Source organism: Suricata suricatta, chromosome 12 (assembly GCF_006229205.1).
Source record: "Suricata suricatta isolate VVHF042 chromosome 12, meerkat_22Aug2017_6uvM2_HiC, whole genome shotgun sequence".
NCBI classification, from domain to species: domain Eukaryota; kingdom Metazoa; phylum Chordata; class Mammalia; order Carnivora; family Herpestidae; genus Suricata; species Suricata suricatta.
The window spans coordinates 17,171,674-17,196,339 of NC_043711.1; the positions used below are offsets into that span (position 1 = coordinate 17,171,674).

General features: G+C 46.9%; 1 protein-coding gene across 5 annotated transcripts; it reads right to left on the reverse strand.

Moving 5' to 3' along the window:
• Positions 1–409: 409 nt before the first annotated feature.
• CDC25A (cell division cycle 25A) lies at positions 410–24,656 on the reverse strand. Of its 5 annotated transcripts, none has more exons than XM_029918436.1 (15): positions 24,443–24,656; positions 23,366–23,439; positions 21,964–22,006; positions 21,433–21,469; positions 20,851–20,949; positions 19,148–19,267; positions 17,027–17,161; positions 16,412–16,486; positions 10,889–11,098; positions 6,602–6,700; positions 5,085–5,147; positions 4,891–4,989; positions 4,098–4,228; positions 2,481–2,592; positions 410–2,277 (listed from the first exon to the last, which is right to left on the reverse strand). In XM_029918436.1, exons 1-15 carry the CDS (start codon positions 24,610–24,612, stop codon positions 2,137–2,139), a joined length of 1,608 nt encoding a protein of 535 aa, XP_029774296.1. In that variant the 5' UTR covers positions 24,613–24,656; the 3' UTR covers positions 410–2,136. The 5 variants fall into 5 exon arrangements, with proteins under 5 accessions (XP_029774296.1, XP_029774295.1, XP_029774299.1 ...); XM_029918435.1 differs by having other exon boundaries at positions 20,851–20,952; XM_029918439.1 differs by lacking the exon at positions 24,443–24,656 and adding an exon at positions 23,769–23,834 and having other exon boundaries at positions 20,851–20,952.
• Between the last annotated feature and the right edge of the window lie 10 nt (positions 24,657–24,666).

The window sequence follows — 24,666 nt, forward strand, 5'->3', positions numbered from 1 at the left end:
GGGACACGACCTGCTGACATGTGCCCTATCTCCTTCTACAGCAGCCTCTCCTTCGGAGCACACCTGAAGCTCCTGTATCCTTTAAAACCTTTCTTCCGCGCCGTTGCTTCATCCGTGCGAATGAACAGATCTTGGAAAGAAATGTTAGCGGTTGAGGCAAGCTTTGGATGCACTGTACCTCTTTCATCTTACACATCAATCCGAATGACATGTTTTTGGGAGTCAGGGTAGCGACTAGAGGTCATTCTGGCCATCCCTGAAATCATGCCACACGGGAGTCCTCTGGCCCCTTGATGAAAAATGGCCACTCCCATAACCCTCCACGCCACTGGTTTCAGTCAAGTATGGTCCCAGAACCTCGAAGGGAATCACAATGATCTTTAAATCCGTCAAGAACTAGGTAGAGAGCATAGGTTCAGGACTGTTTTTATTTTCAGAGCCTGCAACAGTTGGTCAGCAATGCTAGCTAAGCTGGTACAATCTGAGGGCCATCCCGCCCCCGTCTCCAGGCATTCAACCAACAGAACCCCTATAAACAAGATTAGAGACCAACTGAGATGTGTCTCAACGTGTGGGGAGAGGGGGAAGGGGCCTCCTCTCTGCTCCCCGCTTACTTCACTTTTCCTAACAGATTGTTTTGTAGCCAAAACACAACTCAAACCCAAACAGCAACCAGCCGTCCCCATCACCACTGCCTCCTTCCCCGCCTCCAGAGCAGGGAGCGGAGTGGGGGAGGCCGGCACTTGTGTATGAAAACCCTGGATCCGCCCCGGCAGAGCAGAGCCGGTGAGGAGGCCGGGGCCTGTGGGTGGGGATAAGCAGGAACCAAACAGGCCTGTCCAGAGTCAACCAACGCAGCCCCAGCTCCTTGGATAGGAGGTGTTCCTTTGAGACCCCCATTTCCGTGGGGTTAGATGAGAGGGCAATTAGTGATGAGCCATCGCTCCCTGCCCTCAAATTCAAACATGATAAACCCAAAGTTTTACCTTCAAACTCCACCACGCCGCCTCCTGAGGAACACATTCTACACGGTCATCTGTATGCCGGTGCCCACGTCCTCTCCTGATGCCCAGGGCTCCCAGCCCACCGCTTCATCCTGGGTGGCCCAGCCAACACTGATTTGATACTCCTTGACTCATAAAATGACTATTTTTAGAAAATTAAAAGCTATTCAAGGGTATCAGAGTAACAGAAGACACTCGGCGTGCGCTCCCTTCCCCCATCCCAGAGCCCCCCACCCCCCTAGTCTAGGACACCTACACTACCGCATTCCAACACTGGCCTGGGGGTGGCCCCATGGAAGCTGCCTGAAGTGCTTTCCTGTGACTCCCAGCCAACGTCACAGGGAACTGGGGTGAGGAAGAACAGGGTTCCCCCGGCCCCCACCCAGAGATCTTAGTGGCCTTCGAGGTAGGTCTGGGAAGTTTAGCTTATGTCCTGTAGCCAAGTCTGAGTCAGTGCCCGCTCCCACCAGCGCTTCAGGCCTTGACTTTAAATAGCAGCAGCCCCAGTACCACAGTGCCTCCTGGGGGTGACAGAGCTCCTACTTCTGTCCCTCAACACAAGTTTGCCTCTTCTCACCCATCCTTTTTTTTTTTTTTAAAGCAGAGGTAGTCCGTGGGATGATAAAACCCTACCTAGAATGGCAGTATTGTGACTTAAAGAAGCAGTTAAATAAAAGTCTCCAGGAGTTAAAAAAAAAAAAAAATTAAAGTGATTGATGAAGCTGAATAAATTAAAGATTCGGGTTATCCCACAGAGACCATCCCCTTCCCAGGCTGTCTTTGGTATTTGGCCAGCATTTCCGCTTGCATTCCTTCTCCCTCTCCTGCCCCCTCCCCTCACGGGAGGACAGTGCCCAGTAAGGCCCCAGGTCCCAGCAGCGGGGGTGAGGCGTCAGAACTTCCTGGCTCGGTGCTCCGAACTGCGCTGTGGCGAGTGACAGCCTTGGCAGACAGTCAGCGACAGAAGAGGCGTCGCCAGCAGGAGCCCTGGGAGCGCGGCAGCGGGCTAGGCGAGCGAGGCCCAGGCCCTTTCTCCACGCCGCTGGCCCCTTTGCTCAAGCTTCTCTGCAGCGAAGAGGGAAGAGGTGACGCGGAGGGAGGCTCCGGCTGCCGCGGGCTGGCCCTGCCGCCCTCACAGCTTCTTCAGGCGGCTGTACATCTCCCTTTTGCTCTTCTCCCCGGCCCAGGTCCGGCTCTTGGTGCGGAACTTCTTCAGGTCTTCTTTGAAGTCCTCATGGTGCATGGGCCGGTAGCTGGGGGGCTCGCAGTGAGACTGCGGACAAGAGAGGGTGATCAGGGGGCGCCTGCCTCACGCTGTTAGGCCAACTCCCTGCGTCTGTGCAGCAGCTTTGAGGGACCTTTGTCATGTGCGGCAAATCCCCAGACCCCGGATGAGAAACAGCCACAACGACCAGCCAGACCCCGCGGTCCAACCTGGGGGAGGGGTGGCCGTGCCCTCCAGGGACCCCAGCTTACCTGGCACTTCAGGAAGAACTCTTTGTACCCGCCCTTCAGCACATACAGCTCAGGGTAGTGGAGTTTGGGGTACTCGTTTCCAAGCCGATCTCTCTCCCTCACGTACCGGCACCTATCAAGAAGGAAGGCCATGGCAAGGTTAGCTCTTCTGATACGGAGACAACGGATTTGAGACAACAGCACGGTGACACAAAGTAGCGCTGCGCAGTGACTCCTTACACACAGTCTTCCCAAGTTCATGTTCATTCTTGTAAATAATCAGTGTTGAGCTGTGAGCTGCTGGCCACGTGTGATCATTAGGAAGAGTTCACGGGTGGTGGAAGGTAGATAGTCTCTCCCCAGCTGTCCTTTCTCCAAGTTAAACAGCCCTACTGTCCGGATCCCCTTCCAGTGTCTTCCCTGCCACCACCTGCACTTCCTGTGCAGTGACAGCACCTGAGCCAGCCTCCCACTACACGCGCTACTCTTGCCATACCCCTAGCCAACTCGCCTAGGGTCCCTTCCTCAGCTCCCATCTCAGCTGGCGGCTTTCTTCCTGCAGCTTTTAAATAGGCTGCACTTGCTGTCACAGGACACCTGCATGCACCCTGTACTCTTCCCCCATGCCCTCATATGGCCAGTGGCTCCTTCTACCCACCCCTTCGTACCCCATCCCCGCAGTTCCTCGTCTGTCTCCACTCCACTCACTTTGGCCCCCTGGCTGTTGCTCCAGCCTGCCGCGGAGCGCCCACCGCGTCTTGTCTCTGAAGTGCCGTCTAACACACCAAGCAGCTGACAGACTTACTATATTTGTCTGCCTCCCGCCCACTCTGAAATGCAAGCTCCCTCAAGGCAGGGTTTTCTGTTCTCCTACACTTTGCTCTTCTCCCCAATAACCAGAACACTCTCTAGCACATGAGAGCAATAGTAAGTGTCTGTAGAGGGAATAACCCCACTCATGAACAAACATCAGTCTTCGCTCCAATCCCACTTCATGTGATCACAGTTTTGTGCTAAATGCAGGGCGAGTCCTTGTCCTTAGGAGACAGATGGGGAGATGGTCACGTGAGCAAGTTCCTGGTGTAGTTGTGTGTGTGGTTGTATGTGTACAAACGTGGCAAAACATTAGCCACTGGGGAAATCAGGCGAAGCACGTGCAGGAAAATGGCCTGACTTTCAAACCAGTTCAAAATAAAAAGGCTGCACAAGAACCTGGGCCTGTGGGCTTGCCAGAAGTCTACCTCGGCCCGTCCTAGTCAAGGCTGCAGTCCGCCCTGTCCTGGTCCTCACGCCCTCTCCAGCTGTCCCTCTTTGTCCTTCCAGTAGGACCACGCTAGCCTTAGAGACAAGGCTGGGCCAGATAAGGACAAATCCCTTGGCAACTGCCAGGTCGAGCCTACAAAGCCACGCTCAAGAAAGCTGTTCAACGGACTGCCTAAGAGATGAGAATTTGGGAAAACATCTGCTACACATGAATTTGAACTTTCACAGAACATTGACGTGTCATGTGTGCAGGCTAAGGCACAGAAATGACTTGGGACGTGTGAGAGGGTGCTCGGAGTGCGAGCCATCCACCGCTGCATCCCACAAAAGCACTGCGGGCCCGTGGCCCGGAGCCCAGGTCCACGCAGCACTCACATGCGAGGGCCTCGCTCAGAAGAGAACTCGCAGTGGAACACGACAATGACACGCTTGCCGTCGGTAGGAACGATGGGCTTCTTGAGCAAGAAGTCTTCTACCTCCTCTTCCATGTGCAAGTTCACCGCACCCTGTGAAGAAGGCACCAGAGACTCTTGGCACCTGTGTGTATCACACTTGCCGTAATGATTCTGTGACAGTCGTCTGTCATCAGGCCCCTTGAATTCTGTTATGACTATGGCGGGCTAGAGTAGGATTTGTGAATCTGGGACTTTCAAAAGCCACTAAGACAGTGACAAACAAACACTAATGTTGTGTTTAATGTGCCCCTTTACTAGATTTTAGCACTATTTTATTGGTTAAAAGATTAAATTGGCAATGCCCGACCTCCACCAGGCAGCTTAATTTAACTACAAACTGAGAGGCATCACTAAGCCTGGCATAGACTGGGACATGTCAACAGAGGCTGGCTTCCGGTCAGAAGCCCTGCAGTGCTCAGGCATGGCTTAGAAATCAGTGGTACCACCTAGAAATGTCCATGATGGTGACTGTGTGAGACACAGGACGGAGAGCATTTACTGTGCAAGGGGGAGGTGAGCAGTGCAGGCCAGGGAACATTCTCCAGGGCCCCAGAGTCAAGGCCGCTTGAAAACGTTCTCAGAACCAGCACATAAGCCAGCAAGCTGCCAAGGGTCATGTCACCAGCCTACTTTTAAAATCACAGATCCTGCCAGGGCTCCTTCTATGCCTCCCAGGACAGCGGGGCTCACCAGTAAGCCTCCGGAACCCATACCTTGATGTGGCCTCCCTCATACTCATACGGATACCGGCAGTCAATGATAACAAATTCTTTAATGAGGCTGGCAAACTTGCCATTCAAAACAGATGCCATCTGTAGGGAGAAAGCCCAGGAGAATCAACCTTGGCTGCCAGGAACAGCTAGATTCAAGTACGTCATGGGTGGGAGGATCCAAAAAGGGGACTTACAATTTCTGGAGAGATGTATTTTAAATCCTGATGCTTCCCAGCAACTGTATGAAAGAGATAACCCTTAAAAAAAAAAACAACACTTAGCAAATCTGAAAGCCTAAAAATGCAACATTTATATTGCTTGCCTGCCTGGTAAAAGGCAGCTTTCTAAACAAATCTTAATCTAATAGTACAGGCCTCATCTAGGTACTTCATTAACATCCTGATATTTCATTTTCAATTTCAAACACACCTACAAGGCATATTATCCTCATTCTCAAATGTAAAGCCGAGAGCCAAGGTTAGCTAGCTAGTAAGCCAGCTGTCCATACAGAAACCTCAGTAATTTCCTCCCCGCTCTGCTTTTGTCAGGAATCTTCATGTCAATAGCCAGGGTGTGAGGAATATGGTGTTTAGGCCCTGGAGATGGGAAAAAGAGGAGACCTGGCCTGGCCTCGAGGGGAAAGATGGGCACATCAGCAATTACTCATTAGGGCAAGTGGCTGAACCAAGAGCTCACCCATCCCCAAAGCCATATGCAAGGTCACTATGACAAATAACCAACAGCTTCAACTCAAGGGTCCACCACTGAGGACACCCAGTCTTTGTTTACTCTCCCCTGCAGATTAGAACGGTCTCCTATTTTAGGCCCTGTGAGCTCCTAGTCCTTCAACACTCACCTGGCTGAAATATGAACCAGACCCATACCCTCCCCAGGCTTCTAGACGAGACAACCCGCCTTTACTTCTCCCAGGCTGCTTACACTGCACGACATTCACTTCAGTGTCCCACGGGGCACGTGGCACGGCAGGTCTTACTGACCACATGGTAAGTTTTTTGATGGAAGGAAATAGGTCTCATTTTGGAATCTTTACCTGACATATAACAGTAAGTGCTTCAACAGATGCTGCCTCATGAGTAAGAAACGGACCTGGCAGCCTTCACAGCATCTGTGGCTTAACAAGCTGCTGACATGTCCTGTCTCACCCTCACAGTTCACCACAGCTCAAAGGCAGCCACTCATTTACACAGCAAATTCATACACATCAGGCCATCAGATCGCCTGCTCTACTTCCCTGGGGGCGGGCCTTCCTTCTCCTTCAAAGGCTGTGTTCTCTGGACAATGGAGAAATTCAGTCTCAGCCTTGGACCTTCTAAGATAACCGTTTGATATACAGACATGTAGTGTGGCTACAGGCTTATTCCTGCTTCTTTGCACTTTGTTGCACTACTATTTTTATAATCAGAAACACAGTTCCCAAAGAGCCTGGCCTTTGGGTTGGAGTCAAGGTGGCTGGTGGGTGGCTTCCTACTTCCTCTGATCAGTACCAGTAAGGTCTACAGTCTCACAGAGGCCAAGATACATCTGATCACAGGTTTGTTTCCTTATCTTTAAAAATTTCAAACTGTGTCTCCTTGGGAGACACTGCCAAGAGCCATCCCAGGGAGGGAGAAAGACTGAGGGGGGAGGCTCCCAGGAAGCAACCCAAAGCCTAAATCACATAGCAGCTCTCCTTGCGTCTGCCTAGAATTACCTTGGAGAAGTCTCCTATAAGGTCCCTTGGGTCATTATCCAAAATGTTCTCAATGGTCCCCTTTGGGGAAGATGCCAGGGTTAAAGATTGATGTAGAATCTGTAACAAATCAAAGGTGGGAAGTGAGGCCAGGGTTCTGAATATGACTCCTGAAAACATTCACCTAGGACATGTCACCAGGAGGAGGGTGACATGGACACGTCTATATTTAGCAAATAAAATATATTTCTTATTTGACTGAATCTGGACTGAAAAAAAGAGAATATGGGTCACTGACTTAGGTCTTCTATTACTTCAGTGTCTGACTGAAATGCTCTGAAACTAAGTTTTCCTTCTTCCCCATCTTTTTAAAAAGGGGAATTAAAATTAAAGCTAAGTCTAAAATAAGTTTCTTATCTCTATCCATTGAGAAGCTCTAGAGGTGCAGTAAATATCCCTACAGGACACTATGGTCTCTAACTGCTATTTTCCACTAAAAGAAACCAGGGCTTGGGGGTGCCTGGCTCTCGGTAGAGTATGCCACTTGTAAAAAAAAAAAAATTTTTTTTAACTCTTATTTATTTTTGAGTGACAGAGAGACAAAGCACGAGCAGGGATGGGGCAGAGAGAGACACACACACACACACACACACAGAATCTGAAGCAGCTCCAGGCTGAGCTGTCAGCACAGAGCCTGATGTGGGACTCGAACCCATGAACCATGACATCATGACCTGAACTGAAGTCAGACGTTTAACCAACCGAGCCACCCAGGAGACCCTAGAATACGCCGCTCTTGATCTTAGGGTTGTAAGTTCAAGCCTCATGTTGGGTGTAGAGATTACTTAAAAAGGTGAGGGGTGGGGGGAGAAAAAGAGGTACTAAAAATAAATAAAAAAGATTAATTGCAATACATTTAAAAATCAAGAATTTTTCTTCATCAAAAGAACAGTATTAAGAGAAAAGGTAGGTGGGATGCTGAGTGGCTCAGCTGGTTAAGCAACCCACTTCGGCTCAGGTCACAATCTCATGGTTTGGGAGTTGGAGCCCTGCATCAGGCTCCGTGCTGACAGCATGAAGCCTGCTTGGGATTATTTCTCTTTCTGTCCCCTGCTCGTGCTCGCTTGCTCTCTCTAAATACATAAATAAATCAATCCTTTTTATTCCTGAAGATTAACAGATATATAAACTAGAAGATTTCTGGAAGGCAATTAGCATGTACATAATGCGAAGTTCCATAAGTGTTCTGCACTTTAACCTAGAACTCTACTATTTTTTTAATGATTTATTTTATTTTTTAACACATTTAAAAAATATATTTATTTATTTTTGAGAGAGAGAAAGAGAGGAGAGGTGGAGGGGCAGAGAGAGGGAGACACAGAATCTGAAGCAGGCTCTAGGCTCTGAATTGTCAGCACAGAGCCTGATGTGGGGCTTAAACTCATGGACCATGAAATGATGACCTGAGTTGAATTTGGACGCTTACCTAACTGAGCCACCAGGGCGCTCCGATATTTTATTTTATTTTTAGAGAGAGAGAGTGTGCAAGCAGGGGAGAGGGATAGAGGGAAGGGGAGAGAGAGAAAGAATCTCAAGCAGTCTCCACACTTAGCATGAAGCCCTATGTGGGGCTTGACCCTGGGATCATGACCTGAGCCAAAATCAAAAGTTGGACACTCAACTGAGCCACCCAGGCGCCCCAAGAATTCCACTTTTAGTTAGAAAAAGTAAAATGTTCGTTGAGCAGATTACAAAGCAGAATACAAAACGTGAGACGCCAGGCCTAGGTGTTTTAAGGTCGTAGACCTTTTAAGAGTAGTGTTTGTTCAAATCTTTTCAAGCTACAGAAAACATAGGCAATTCTCCAGTTTATTTTATAATGCTTAGTATCAAACCTCAATACCAAAATCTGATATAAGGATAGTATAATGAAGGAAAACCACGCACAAATAAAAGCAATTCTAAATTTTTAAAATGTTTTTTAAAATTTATTATTGAGACAGAAACAGAGCATGAGTGGGGGAGGGGCAGAGAGCAAGAGAGACACAGGCTGGTTCTGAGCTGCCAGCACAGAGCCCGATGAGGGGCTCGAACCCATGAACCGTGAGATTATGACCTGAGCCAAAGTCGGACGCTTAACCGACTGGGCCACCAGACACCCTAATAAAAGCAATTCTAAAGAAGCCAAACATGACATTTCAAGAAGCAAGAATAGTTTTAAAATCAGGAAAACTATGAATACAAGCCAAAATATAAACAAGTTAATAAAAATGGAGTGATCATGGGGCGTGCCTGGGAGGCTCAGTCAGCTGAGCATCTGACTCTTGGTTTCTGATATTGAGCCCTGAGGCTCGCTCTGTGCTGGCTGCCTGGAGCCTGCTTGGAATTTTCTCCCCCTGCACCGCACCCCTCTCCCCTTGCTCTGGGGCACCTGGGTGGTTCAGTAGGTTAAGTGCCCAGTTCTCCTGATTTCAGCTCAGGTCATGATCTCGTGATTGGTGGGCTCAATCCCCACATCAGACTCTGTGCTGACAGTGCAAAGCCTGCTTGGGATTCTCTCCTCCCTCTCTCACTGCTCTTCTCCCGCTGGTGTCTCTGTCAAAATAAAACTTTAAAGTGAATGAATGAATGTCCTTAGTGCTTTAAAAATAAATAAATAAATAAATAAATAAATAAATAATTTACATTTGTGTACTGACCTACAGGGAAATTCATGATATTTTAGTAAAGCTTCAAAATAACATGAAAACAAATCACAACTATGAGCAACTGATTTGAATAGAGGTGACGAAACTTTTATAAAAATTAAACTTTTACTAGGTCATAATAGGTCTGAATTAAGAAAGGAATTAAAATACTTAGAAATACAATGAAAAACACTACAGGGGTGCCTAGGTGGCTCAGTTCCTTAAGGTTCCAACTTCTGCTTAGGTCATGATCTCAGTTCATGAGTTTGAGCCCTACATAGGGCTCTGTGCTGACAGCTCAGAGCCTGAAGCCTGCTTTGGATTCTGTGTCTCCCTAGCTCTCTGCCCCTCCCCCACTCACACTCTGTCTCTCTCTCTCCTTCACAATAAATAAGCATTAAACAATGAAAACACAAAGTTGGAAGACAAACCTGAAGTAGTAGGAAATGTGTAGCTCCAACCAGATTAAGAGATAGCAAGCCCAAGAAACAAGAAGCCTTAAGGAAAACCTGTCTCCTTAGCCAAAGGACTAGGAAAAAGGCAGCTTATCAAGACAGAAAACTTTATTTTTAAAAATATTTACATTTTTTGTTGTTTGTTTGTTTTTGCAAGAGGGAGAGAGGGAAAGGGAGAGAGAGAGAGCGAGCGAGCACAAGGCAGAGAGGATCTGACGCAGGCTCTGCACCCAATGTGGGCTCAAACTCACAAACTGAGATCATGACCTGACCCGAAGTCACATGCTAACCGACTGAGCCCCCCAGGTGCCCCCTAGAGAGAAAACTTTATTTTTTTTTGTTTTTTTTTTTTTAATATTTTTATTTTTGATACAGAGAGAGACAGAGCATGAGAGGCAGAGGAGCAGAGAGAGAAGGAGACACAGAACCGGAAGCAGGCTCCAGGCTCTGAGCTAGCTGTCAGCACAGAGCCTGACGCGGGGCTCGAACCCACGAACGTGAGATCTGACCTGAACTGAAGCTGGAGGCTTAACCGGCTGAGCCACCCAGGTGCCCCAAGAGAAAACTTTAGACAATAACAATACTGTAGCCAAACACCAAGGAAAAAATGATGGCCCTAACCATGCCTGGTCAGCAAGTGGAGAAGCTTAGACTTGCAACTCTTGCCCAGCTATAATTAAGTGCCCAGCCTCCACTCCACTGGGGTGGTCTAGTGGGGAACTTGAACTCCAACTCCTGCCTGTAATAATGAGGCCACTCTCTGTGTCATGGGAAGCTGTGCTAGGGAACGTGAACTTCCATTCCTATTATCTCTGCAGCATAAGAGGCCCGCAAAAACAGAAAATTTACATAGACCAGAGTCTTACAATACCTAAAAGATACAGGAGACAATTGAAAAGTTACCTGTCATCTCAAGAACCAGGAAAATCTCAACTTGAATAGGAAAAGCTAATCAATAGAAGCCAACACCACAACACAGATGTTGGAATAATCTGACAAGGACTTTAAAGCAGCCTCATAAAAATGCTTCAACAGCCAATTAGCAACATGCTTGAAACAAATGGAAAATAACAAGTCTTGGCAAAGAGAAAGAGCCAAATGGAAATTTCAGAATTGAAAAATACAGTATCATTCTCCTCCAGCAAAAAGGCACCTGCAAAACTAACCTCTTGGGGCTTCTCTGGACTAGCTGCCTCTTCGGGACCGGCCAAGGCCATGCTCTTTCTCCGCTTTGTATTTCCAGTCGGGTACTCCTCTTGAGATCGCTTTGTATTTCCAGGCGGGCACTCCTCTTGAGAGCGTTCTGGTCTTTTTAACACCGACCAGGTGATGGAGCTACATGTGGAAGAAGAGTCAAACAGCTTGCATCGATTGCCCTAGTGGGGGGAGAAAAAAGAGACCCATCTTTCATTAAAACCCACTCACTTGAATGGTAAAGAGAACGGGTCAAAGGGCTTTCTGGGATAGTTTAAATCTACCCTAAATTAGGAAACAAGACACTGTCCATTCACCTAGTCCCAGCACCTCTTGTAGGGCCTGGCACGTAGTAGACACTGAGGACCTGGGGCTCAATGAGTACATGCCGAGCTGACGTCAGATGGAGATGAGGAAGACAATCCATGCCCTCAAAAGCCCAACTGTCCACAAAGGGTGTAAGTTACGAACTTAGGGGTCAGGGGTGCAGAGGAGCAAGTGCCTTCGGAATTGTGTTCAAAAGTCCTCTCTACTTGGTCTAAGACTAATTTCCCAGAATCCGAGGGCAGCCAATCTAACCAATGGTAGGGACAGTCTAAGCTCATCTGTCGGTTCAAGACTCCATGTGCCTTGGCCCAGCTTTTCCTTCCATGCAGAATCTCTTATACCCCAGTAAACCACTCCTTTTCAACATGAGACTAAAATTTCTGGGGTGCCTGAGTGGCTCAGTCAGTTAAGCATCTGACTTCTGCTCAGGTCATGATCTTGCAGACTGAGTTCGAGCCCCGCGTTGGACTCTGTACTAACAGCTCAGCATGGAGCCTGCTTCAGATTCTGTGTCTCCCTCTCTCTCTCTGCCTCTCCCCAACTCATGCTGTCTCTCAAATATAAATAAACATTTAAAAAAAACTTGAAAAAAAAGATGACACTAAAATTTCATGGATGCTTCTTTGAAATGTTCTGGTCAATAACCTGCAGCAGAGTGGGCCACTCCCACGCCAGCTTGCTCAGAGACCAACCATTTTCTCCTAACTTTGCTGAGATCTATATTTTAATGAATATTTTCAGCAAAGCAAGACCAGAGATTTTTTTCTTTAAGTTAATTTATTTTGGGAAACAGAGTTCAACTGGGGGAGGCACAGAGAGACAAGAAAGAGAATTCCAAGCAGGCCCCATGCTGTCATCCACAGGGGCTTGACACGGGGAACTGTGAAATCATGACCTGAGCCAAAAAAATCAAGAGTCAGTCAGTCAACCCACAGATACACCCAAGCACTGCCAGAGATATATTTTATAAACCTAAAAGAGCTAGGAGCATTCTGGGGAAGAGGATCCACTGCTTTCAACAGGGTCTAGCTCCAGCAACTGAAGTCTGCAGTCACTGTGCAAGACAACTCCTCACTGTGAAGGGCCCCAATATTCTCGGTGATTTTTTAAGTACAATTAAAAACACTGATAGCCATTTCCCAAATTTCCTCACTTTGTACTCAAAGCATCTGTACTGTATTTCCTCATAGCTATTCATACTCATCTACTGTAATTTGTAAGTGGCCTCAAGAGCACAGTTCATTTGCCCCATATTCCCAGTTCAAGGGCATGGATGGTGTAAAAATGTAAGGATATCAATTTACAGGTCTACCTAAGGGTGACTCTGAATTTGTACTGTGACAATAACAGATTTTCGTCGGCACTTGTATGATAATGAGGATGTGTGTCTGTGCAGACACAGCCTCACTTATTTTGTTTGAAAGTATTCCTGATGGAAACAGAAGTCTGTAGACTATATAGTGATAGACTGAGTATGTTCAACTAAAAAATAGAAACCCTGTGAATTACTGTTGTCAGGTGTTATGCTAGATGATATGGAATATAAAGGAGAAAGATCTTAAAGAAACAAACTACTCAGGGCACTGGGTTGCTCAGTAGGTTAAGTATCTGACTCATTCTTTCAGCTCAGGTCATGAGCTCAAGGTTGTGGATTGAACCCTGTGTTGGGGGTTGGGGTCCATGCTGGGTATGGATGTGGAGCCTACTTAAAATTTCTTCTCCCCCCACCCCATTCTCTCTCCCTCTTAAAAAAAAAAAGCCTTAGTCTTCAGACTAAAGATATTTGAAAAGTCCTTTTCATTCAAACTACCTGGATGTTAGAGCTAGAAACAAATGTGGTCCCTCCTCCTAATCAACACTTATTTTATAAATTGGGCAAGATGCAGACAAACAAAAATGCATTCCTCAAGGTCTCCATTTGTGGTAGCTCAGGTGGGGCTCTACATCCCTAAGTCCTGTCATTCCCTTTGACCTGTGACTGTACTCGCATACGGTGACATGACTGAGGTCACACCTACACCGAACCAAATGCTATGGAGAAGACAGGAGACAGCAGGCTCCCTAGCCCCAGGGTGCTTAAACACAAACGCCCAACAAAGCCAAGGAAGAATTTTAGGAGTGTCTCTCACACTGAAAACTTTGGTGTCCTTCTCCTGACTTCTCCGTCACCACGATCACCTAAATACCACCCATTTGTAATTTATGGAGATTTGTTCAATCTGTTTCCTCCTCTCCCCACGATTCAGAGTCTTTGGCATTTTGCTGAATCATCACAATAGGGTCCGGCCCTAAGTACCCTGCTTGTAACCGGCCCCTCCTTCCTTCCGATGATCAGTCACACTCGAGGAATCCCAGCGTTTCTGGGGTAGTCGGTCCATCCACACCCCTCAGACTGGCAGACAAGGGACATCATCACAACCTTGCCTCTGCCCACCACACGTGCCCCATTCTCCAGCTTCACAGGGCTCTGTGCTACTGCCTCAGATGAACTGCTTTCGCGAATCAACACGCCCCGAGACCTTGGGCAAACATACCCCTCTGGAGGGGGGGCACCCTCTGGACTCGCTCACAGCACACAGGTGGTTGCTCACAGTGTATGGCTCCTTCCAGGGTGATGGACATTCCTGTCCTGGAAGTGTCCGCAATGCCCACCCACTCAGTGGGCCATGTGGGTGGATTTCACAAGGCCACGCACACAGAGCTAGCTGCTGGGGGGCTCCGTAACTCCGCTGCTATCCCACGGCCGAGACGTGGAAAAAGAACCCACTCCTTGCCGTCTTACTGCTTCAAAGTGTGAAGTTTTAATATGCGGGCTGAGTTAAACAGAGGTGTGACTGAGGACGGCACTGGGGACAAACCCTATTTAGGATAAGACAATGACACACAGGCTACAAAAATGGCTAATTAAGGACATCACTAGAAGGGGGAGCCTCCATGTGAGAGCACAGTGTGCGAGTTCGTCTCGCGCTGAAGCAAGTGCTGGGGGCCGCCTCTCAGCTTCTGAAATCCAGACAGCCTCTCAGAGCAGGTCACGCCGTGAGGGCCAGCGGAGGCCTCTGCTTTGCAACGGTATGACGCACTGGCCACTTTAGGACTCCGTAAAAATGAAGCAGTCATCCAAGGATATGCTGAGATCAGCAACAGTTGTAACCAAATGCCTGGCTGGGTCCAAGGCAATTCTAACTTAAATTAGGCAAGAGAAACCCAAATATCTGTCCTAAATATGAGCTGTCGAGGAGTTTACATAGGAGAAATGAAAAAACATAAAATTATATAAAGCTTCAATTATCTATAGGTAATATTCTCAACACCTTTAAGTTCTGAAATAATCCTAAACTCTATGTGGAAAATACCTGAGGCAAAACAGAATCTTTGAGCAGGAGACAGATAAAGCAGTGTCCCAAATGTCTGGCAGACTTCACACAAATGTTGAAAATGTGGACAAAACAAAACAAGGCCGAGAAAGATGACAGCCAGAGACTCCGCGACACAGGACAGCCAGCTCCCCATCTTGCCAACAGGAGCTCTGGGGTGCTAAGAGTGCCCACGCACGCGTTCCTCAATAGCTCCTGAGGGAGATGCTGTGCTTTGAGACTAACCAACGCCCCGGCCTGCGGACTCTGCCTCACTCAGGGCCAACCCCCAGACTACCCGTGCCTGCACCCACAGCTCAGACTGCACCAAGGTGCCATCAATCACTGTCACTTGCGAGGAACCTCCAGCTGCTACTTGATTTGCCCTCTGCAACATCCCACCCCGGATGAGCCCCCACACATACGGCCTTCCCTTCCCATACATAACTCTGGCTCAAAAACCAAGAGCTATAGGAGCCTCACGAGCTCCTGCAGTGGCCATCTCACAGCCCCCCCAAAGGCCATTAGTCCAAAACTGGATGTTCTTTTTCTGCAATTAAGAACATGACTAACTCCCTTCGAATGAAGGCTTTCTGTTCCAACTTTTCCAACCAGTCCATTGTATCTACTTTACTCTACTGGTTGTTCTCTGGAGCACATTCGCTCAGCTGTGACAAGTAAACCAACCTGACCAATTCCAGTCAGGACAAGGCAGGATTAGCATTCTCCCTTTTTGTTCCGGCCCACGGTTCTCCAGCCAACACCCCTGAGGAAGAGCGCCTCCGTACACTCTTAGGGCCCACCGGCTGGGTTGAGTGCGTGTAGATGGTGCCTGTAGCTGGTCTTTTGCCTGAGGTCATACTCCTTTTGTCAGCTACAAATTGCTCCCTCACCAAGCTGCCAATTAAAACCTAGGCCAGGGGCGCCTGGGTGGCTTAGTCGGTTGAGCGTCCGGCTTTGGCTCAGGTCATGATCTCACGGTTTGTGGGTTTGAGCCCCTGAGCCCCGTGTCAGGCTCTGTGCTGACTGACAGCTCAGAGCCTGGAGCCTGTTTCAGATTCTGTGTCTCCCTCTCTCTCTGACCCTCCCCTGCTCATGCTGTCTCTCTCTGTCTCTCAAAAATAAATTAAAAAAGCAGGAAAAAAAAAGTTTAAAACCTAGGCCAGTACCATGTCTTATTTAGTTTAAGAATAATTGGACCCCAGGGCACCCAGGTTAAGCGTCCAATTTCGGCTCAGGTCATGATTTCAGTTTGTAAGGTCCAGTCCTGCATCAGGGCCTGTGCTGACAGCTCAGAACCTGGAGCCTGCTTCAGATTCTGTGTTTCCCTCTCTCTCTGACCCTCCCCCGCTCCTGTTTGTTTGCTCACGTGTGCTCTCTCTCTCTCAAAAATGAACATTAAAAAAAAATTTTTTTTAAATAATGGAACCTCTTAAATTCAATTTAACAGGTATTTTTGTGAGCTCTTAAACTAGAAGTTAAGAGTGGTCACAGCTACAGTAAGAACATTAATCTGACAAGAATGGCTGGGATAAACTAGAAATTATAAAAACAAGAACTACATGCAGATATATTAGCCAGACTTCCTCACACACCAATGAGGACCAAAAAGACTTGAGGAAACAGTGCTTTACACCAGAGAACACTAGCAGCTGGTAAAGAGAAGGGCCCACAGACCCAAAGAAGAATCTCAAATGAAACTATTTTTGACTCCTGTGGTGATGTGGCAGGACTGGTTTTCCACGTGGCCTAGTCCACTCTGTCCCAGGGGCCTGATGACTCCAGGCTCTCTCTGGCCATACTGGAACAACTTACAAGGTTTGTGGTCCTTCTCATGACAAGGGGAGCAGTCCAGAGGCTTGCCATGCATGATGGGGTCTCCTCATCATTCTAAAGAAAGAGAAACACCAAGATTCAGTAGAGATTAACAGTTCCTCAGTTGTGATTCCACCTGAGGAGTATCAGACTTGCCCGTAGGAAGCATCTAGTGTGCACTCCTCTTTCCCACTGCCCAGTATGCTAAGGTAAAAAGAGAATCACATTTCACAATTCAGACAACTGAATGTAGCTAAAGGCATCCCACTGCCCCGAGGATACTGAGGAGGTAGCCTGTCTCTCCAGCTCGGCCTACACTGTTCTTGTTCTGGGTCTCTTGTACAAAATAGACTGTCAGCTCCTTCAGGGTAAGAAGGAACCTATCAGTGTCCTCTTTTGAAGAATGCTGCCCACCCCACCACCCCCAGATTTAATCAGACTAGAAGCAGAGTCTCAATAAATTCCCACCAAATGAACAAAAATATCAGCCAGCTCAAGCCCTGGGAATTGCTATTGTTTTTCACATGACTTTTCCAGAGTACTTAGTGGAATGGGTATAAACACACACACACACACACACACACACACACACACACACACACACACACACAGTACCTTCAGGTTTTCTCCATCAAGAAGGTCCATGAAGCCATCATCCTCATCAGACAAAGTGGTAGTCACAGGGGACTGAGGCATAAAAAGAGGAATGAAACTCCCTGGCTCGCTGCTGTCTCTTTCATTCGAAGAAAGCTGGAAGACAGAGTTCACAGCTTGTTAATGGTCAGACTTAATTTGCTTGGTTGGGTCACTAGATTTTATGAGGAAAACATACTATACTTATTAGAAATAACATTTTGGCAGCTACTAAGCAAAGGATAATGCATCCTAAGAAATGATTTGATGTCCACATAGTCCTGAGTAGAATCAGGCCTAGAAGCCTTCGCAAAAGACTTCCCGGAAGCAGTTCACCTTGCAGTGGGACGTGGGGATGGCCTCTATAAGTTTATGAAAAGCAAGGTTTGTTTCATCAGAGGATTGTGATCGGTGAACACGGATCAACATGCAGGTTGTGATACAGTACGGTTACCTGATCGTAGTTCTTTAGACTTGGAATTTAAATGACAGGTGCTCAGTTTTAACTGAGGCATGACTGTGTGCCAGACACTATGATACAAGCGGAAGTGTCTACTCCCACTGAAGCCTCACAACACATTAAGGTGAGTTCATCCTCTTCTACTTATTTAACAAATCAGGAAACCAATGCTAAGAGAGGCTACCCAGATCACATAGCTCACTGTTCGACTCCAATGCCCAAGCTTTTCTCCCCACTACATTCTCTCTGAGAGAGAACCATTCCTGGAGTAAAAACAAGGGTATCTCACTAGGCAAACCTATTTCTATTAATATAGAAAATTTAGAAAAACAACTCATAAATCTACCAGATAGAGATAAACATTACTAATACAAACACTGCTGATGGTGAATTATTTCTTTTCCAGGTACTTCCCAAAGTCAGGAAGCTCACACAATAATACCAATATTTGTGACCTAGGTTCTGGGACCCCTAGTGAAGATGTGATACAATAAATGACAGACAAGTCACCTATAATTAAGGATGGCCTGGTGACCACAATAAACCCTGACAGTATGGTCTTCAAGGGCACACTATTTAGTTTTGGGTACCCTGTACTTAAAGGGTTACTGTGTACTTGGGAATCAGGAGATTCTGTTAAATCTTGGTCTATTTATTGGTATCTCTTGGCAAATTACCCAACCTCCCTCACCAGACTTTCCCAATCTGTAAAATGGGCCAACTTCAGCTACTTCATGGGCTTATGAAGATTAAGACAAACACATATGTAGTGCTTTGTGCAAATGCTAGACAGCGGCAATACTGGTTGAACTTGAACTTCCGACCAAAACCAGACTGGAAAGCTCCATGCAAGTTCCCAGGAAAACCTAGAAACCAAATGTGGTCATTTTGCTCAAATTTCCTCTCTAGCTGAAAGCTGTCAGATTGCCAGCAGGAAACTTTGGAAGTAGTGACAGCCTCTGTTTGGCAAATAAATAACCGCGGGGCAAGTGGCCTCAAACACCATCAAGTAGCCTATAGGCAGTGGGTTCATTGGAATCCATTAACAGTTCCGTTCATTTGATAGAGAGAGGGAGAGGGAGAGAGAGAGAGAGAGCGAGAGCGCGCGCGTGCGCAAGCAGGGGAGAGGGGCAAAGGGAGAGAGGATCCTAAGCAGGCTCCATGCCCAGTGCAGAGCCCGCCACGGGGCTAATCCCGCATCCCTGGGATTACGACCTTAGCTGAAATCAAGAGTTGGACACTCAGCCGACTAAGCCACCCAGGAGTCCCCATAATAGTTCTTAATAAACACTCTTGGGAGACAGACAAAGCCACCTTGGAGGCACTGTGAAAGAATAAGTTTTAAGACACATAATCCCACCACGCACAATTTAGAAGAATGACCTAGAATGCCAGCAGATTATTTCCCCAGAACTGACAAGGCCAAACATTCCTGGTTCAAGTTATTTCAAACATACCATCTTTCCCTCTGTTTCTGCCTGTCTGCACTCCAGACAGCAAAAAAACACCGAAGATGTGACAGTCTAGTGTCAAATAACAAAGCTAAGGTAAAGACAAGAGCTATAGTGTCTTTGAGTTGAGGTTAAGAGGGTGCTTCAATCCTTTCCCACCAGGAATGCCCCTGTGAAAGCCAGAGCACATACCATGCAAGCTGGGGCGGAGTTCTGCCTCTGTGTGAAGATATCTTTACCCTCCTCGTGTCCATGAGAGTGCAGGCAGCCACGAGATGCCGGTCTTATTGGCTTCTTAAACTCGAAGGCTTCCTGCAAGACAGCAGAATCGACATGTCTTCCCCTGTCCATGAAAACCAGGGTCTTAGCTGTAGCTTGGGTGAGACAGTCAAGGGAATAGGCGCTGCTCACCTTTGTAACTGCCTCCAAACTAAGCATTTACCCATTTCTGAGCTAGCTCCAACACCGATCTGCGCCACTAAGAATCTCACAGACTGTCAACAGCTAACTTCTAAAGCAGCATTTTTTCCTCTCACCACAAAGACATAAATATCTGCCAAGTATACAAAACACTGAGTTAATAAGCCAGATCGAATCAACTTTCTAAAATCTAAAGCAAAGTGTTTCAATATAATTGCCTGTGAATGGGAGTCAAAACCTTTTACTCTTGGTGCACTGGGGTGGCTCAGTTAGTTAAGTGTCCAACTTCAGCTTAGGTCATGATCTCACAGTTCGTGAGTTTGAGCCTCACACTGGGCTCTGTGCTGCCAGCACAGAGCCTGCATCAGGTTCTCTGTCTCCACCTCTCTCTGCATCTCCCCCGCTCGTGTGCAAGTGCTCTCCCTCTCAAAAATAAACATCAAAAAATTTAAAAAATAAAAATGCTTAAGAAAACTTTCTATTTTAGATTTGAAGGCTTTGTGTTTTCCACCATCTTCCTACCAACAGATAAGTTTTTCCTTTCCACTTACAATTACTGTACTTCATAATAAAAGCAATGGAAAAGAAAAAAAAACTGTTTTAGTCAACAACATAAATGAATCTCACATGTTGAGTGAAAGCCAGAAGTGACAGAATACAATCTGTATGATTCCATTTACTTCAAGCTTAAAAGTACTTAAAATCCCTCTACCTAAAACAGCCACTTAACTTATTAAGTGTTCAGAGCAGTTAACAGCTAATATCAAAGTATTTACATGCCAACAAACCGCTAAGTACTTTCTATGCATTAACTCACAGAACCAGCAACTGCAACCCAATCACCCCCATTTTACAGATGAGGAAACTAGACCTTACAGGTTAAGTGAGGGGCTAAGATCACGAGAGAGAGCTCTCTAACAACCATCTATGTATGCAGTTTCCTCTCCAGAACAAAGTTCCAAGCAGGCAACCCAGAGAAAAGCCACGTTCAGGGGAAAACCAGGCATCAGTACAGCTTCAGTATGTTCAGTAGAAAGCACTATTAGCCTTTTCCTGAGCTTACAACACATCCCAGGGTGAGCACAAAGAGGCAAAGCCTGGGCAGACCCTTCTAGATAAACTATTCAGGGACATAATTATTCCTAAGGGCTGCCATCTGAGCAACCCCTCCCTGCCAGGAACCATTTAAATACTCTATATACATTATCCTATAATGTATACAATAATTCCCATAACATCCGACAAGTTACTGCTGCTACTCATCTTTTACAAAGAAAACGAAGAAGCCTAAAAAGAAGTAATGGATCAAGGTCACCCAGCTAGTAAGGATTAGAATCCAGGTTTCTCTGACTACAAAGATGATGCCTGACGTTGGTAAAGGTCTAGTCTCAGAGAGCAGCCCAACCACTTCTCTGTAAGCCACTGACACTTGTGGCTTCCCCTCTAGCCTTGGTTCGTACACTGATGCCACTCACGTTTTCCTTGTTCTCATCCTGGTCCATCAGCTGAAAGACATCATGGTCCAGAGAATCAGAATGGCTCCTCTTCAGGGCTGGGCTACACCCTAAAAGCTTCTGCTGTCACAATGAAAAAACACATTAGGGCACATAAACGAAAATTCAATGGAAATTCAGTTTCAAAAAAAAATGGCGGTGGAGGGGCTAAATCCTCCCACACTGCAGGAGGAACCAAGAAATGTGGTCAGGGTTCCACCTTGCACTAACACAGGACAGAAGATCCCACTACATGGCTTTACACTTAACCTCACAAGGTAGGTCTACAGCCCTTTTAGTAGGAAGTTAGGTGCCAAATCAACCCCAAAATACCATTTGCATAAAAAGGATACTTCCGGGTATTCTTTTTGCAAAACTGATAGTTAGAAATGAAGGAAAAAGCCCTCAAGAGGCAGCCATTACTGAGGCTGTCCAGGCAGGGTGTTTTGGGTGCTTATGAGACGGCGGAAGAACAATCTTTGCTGTCTAAATTAAGATGATACTAACAGCTAAGGAGACAGATTGATGTAAATTAGCTCAAAATAAAAAAGGGAACTAACTTACAGGTAGGGAATTTATTCTCCTCATGGGATTTTCAAGGCTGAAATGAGATCAGAAGGAAAAAAATGAGAATAAAACAAGAGAGGTATTCATATGAGCAGTTGCAGTGTCTAGCCTATAGTTGGGGGCGGGAGCGGGGCAGACAATCAAACATTCCCATTTTGGGCAAGATGGAAGAACAGAGTTCTGAAGCCGTCCTGTTCTCACAAGCACCCCCAACATTGGGGCTTCTAGGTAGAAAGAACAAGCCCAGGTCCTCTCTTAAAACACACATGTTCTTTATGGCTATGATGTCAGAGGGTGGAGTAAGGGTTTGGGGGAGACTTAAACACCAAACATTACAGGAAGGGACGTTTTAAAAACTGCTGACAGAACATACTCATTCTCTAAAGGCACCAGACTTATTTCTAGAAGGCAGAAGTCTTACTGGCGTCAGCTAAATCCAGGGCTCCCATCCAGAGCACAACAAATTTCATTAAAAAATTAAGAAAAGTCTTTCCTAAGCACAAACTTTTAAAAGCAGTGAATACATACTTTTCTTTACTGTCCAAGGGCCCAGGAGAATCCAGACAGAAGCCTGTGGGAAATAATAAAACTTCTCAGGAAGTGATATACAAAACACCATTTTGTCATTAAATAAACAAAAATATTACCAGTACTATTTCTTTAAGCCATCAACCAAAACTAAGGGCTTGGACTTTTGCCAGAATTAAAGCGGCATCTCTATTTGATTGTCAAAAACTTTCCATTTGCCCCAAGTCTTAACATTTTCACCGTATATCTACGAATCTCCTTTTCCTACTTGCACATATCATCAAGGGAGTAGGTGGGGAGAATTAAACACAACCTTCTAATGTTTGGTTGGTTGTTCAGATAGAGATTACCCAAGTAACTTTGTTTCAACCGTGGAAAAAGCACAGGTACCAGTTTTCTGGAAGTTTCAACTTCAAATATTTTATTTTGTCAGATCGTACATGTAATTTGGGGGTTTGGAAAAATACACTTATCAGGCATATGACAAACAAGGCAAGTACTCATTACCTTTAACAAAATTACACCAAGAAAGGTGCCCATCCATCAAAGGAAGCAAGGTGAGGAGCTGCTGCTCTCAGTATAGCCCGGACCCAGGAGCACCTGCCTCTCATGATAGCCATATAACTTTATAGGAAGTCAAGTGTTAGTTCTGATATTCTCACTTGCCACACTGCCACAAGTTAAAAGTCCTATCCCTAGTTTCTGGGGCATCAGGGGGCTCAGTACAACTCTTGGTTTCAGCTTAGGTCATGATCTCACCCACAGTTCCTGAGTTCAAGCCCCACATCTGGCTCCAGGCTGACAGGGTGGAACCTGCTTGGAATTCTCTGACCCTCCCCTGCTCCTTCTGTCTGTCTCTCTCTCAAAACAAATTTAAAAACAAACAAACAAACAAAAAAAAAAATCCTCTCCCTAGCTCCTAAGAAGCCTACATTTTAAGAACTTTGCTTTTGCAGGTCGGTAACCTAAAGCATCCGTGCAACTATAAACCCTGCAGTAACATCAATTTGCGAATCAGAATAAATGCACTGGCACATTTCCTCCATAGCAGGCTCACTGAAACAATTTCATATACTTCCAATAACTTCCGATAATTTGACCCTGCATTTCAACCAATACAATTTTCTGAGCTGGGAGTTATGGTTCATTTTATGCCAATACTCTACTTACGTGTTCTCAAGATCAAGCACACACCACCTCCTTGCAGACACTTGTTTCCTCCCTTCATAAACTACCACAGGGCCTTCTTTCTCCCATCTTAAAAAAGTGTTTGTCACTGAATGCCGTGACTTTTGTTTATTGTCTGAACTAGTTGCAATCTAAGTTCCTAGGTGAAGCGCACATTTCAATAAATTCCAAGTACTGATCGCCACGTGATAAATGTTGACGACTACAGGAATACCTGAATCCGTTGACTCAGAGGAGCCCATTCTCTGCAGACTGCTGTTTCTCACCTCCAGCGGCTGTTCATACTCACTGAAAGCAAGAGAAGTCACTCTATTTACTTCTAAAACATATTACAAGGTTACATACAGGAGACAGGCTAAAAACCATCTTGTTGTAGGCCACACCACAGACCCCCACTTTGCCACCCAAAACACCCAGTTAGCACTTGAATATAAAAGATGAGAAAGAGGTAGGCAGGCATGGCCTGGGTCACATTGTAGACAAGATGACTATGCTGTTGAATACTTCCTGAAGTGAGAGCATGCGTTCTAGGTACGGTGCTGGGAGCAGGGATGAAAGATAAAATGGACAAGTTCCTGCTTTTCAGAGGTTGGAAAACGTAGAAGACATGTGCTTACAGAGAAAATGGGATGTCCGAAACTGAAGGGAAAGCAGCTCCACCAGAAACATCGTGGGATCATGTTTTGCTACAACAAAAAGTCCAGGAAGCTTTTGAGGATCGAACCATGAGTAAAAAGGTCTGGCCTTAGGAACGCATGGGGCGACATCAGGAATGTGCGTGGGGTGAGGAATTGGGAGGATTTTGCACATAGGCCAAGAAAGAAAATGCCAGGTCTCTCTGCACAGAATAAACAAAGCTCACAGGAAGCCCCGAAGGAACAAAGCTCACAGGAAGCCAAGATCCTGCGAGGTGGTTCAGCAAAGGGTGGAAGTGAGCGCCTGAAAGGGTCTGCTTTGCCCCCGTGGGGGTAGATTTGAAAGAGCTTCCTGAGATTGGGACAGAAGAGTACAAGGCAATCCGAAAGGGGTTGCCAAGCTGGGGAACCCCGGCCGACCTCACCCCTACCGGGCCCGGCTCGGAGCTGAGGGCGGCCCTGGAGGGTCCGAACGGCCTCTCCCGCCCAACATTCCGCCTTGGGGGGAGGGTGCACATGGCGGGCCCCAGCTCAGCGGGGCGGCCCACGAGCGGCGGACAGGTCTCGCCCCTCTCCGGGCCCGTTTCCCTGCCTGATCCCCTCTGAGAGCCGTCTGAGAACCCAGCGGCCTGCGGAGCTCGCCAGTCCCTTCTCACCTGCCTAGCCCCTGCAGCTGGTCCATGGTGACCGTCAGGTTGGTGACAGGCGACAGGCCCCCGGAGGCTGGCGCGCCGAACAGCGCTTTCACTACTGGCTGCGACGTAGGAGGGGGACTGCAGGCGAAGAGCAGGCGGCGGCGGTGCGGGGGCTCCGGGCCCAGTTCCATGGCGGCGCCCGGCCTCCGGGGGCTCCCGCTCCCTCTTCCTCCGCCTCCGCCTCC

Bases quoted from the DNA above. Each gene is read 5' to 3' on its own strand.
- CDC25A (XM_029918435.1), bottom strand. From the start codon at position 24,612: ATGGAACTGGGCCCGGAGCCCCCGCACCGCCGCCGCCTGCTCTTCGCC. The intron at 11,099-16,411 runs GTAAGTTGTTCC...TCCCCCCACTAG, and splicing joins TGAGAAGGACCACAAACCTT to GGCAATCGATGCAAGCTGTT. The intron at 2,593-4,097 runs GTGAGTGCTGCG...CCTTCTTGATAG, and splicing joins TCTGAGCGAGGCCCTCGCAT to GTGCCGGTACGTGAGGGAGA.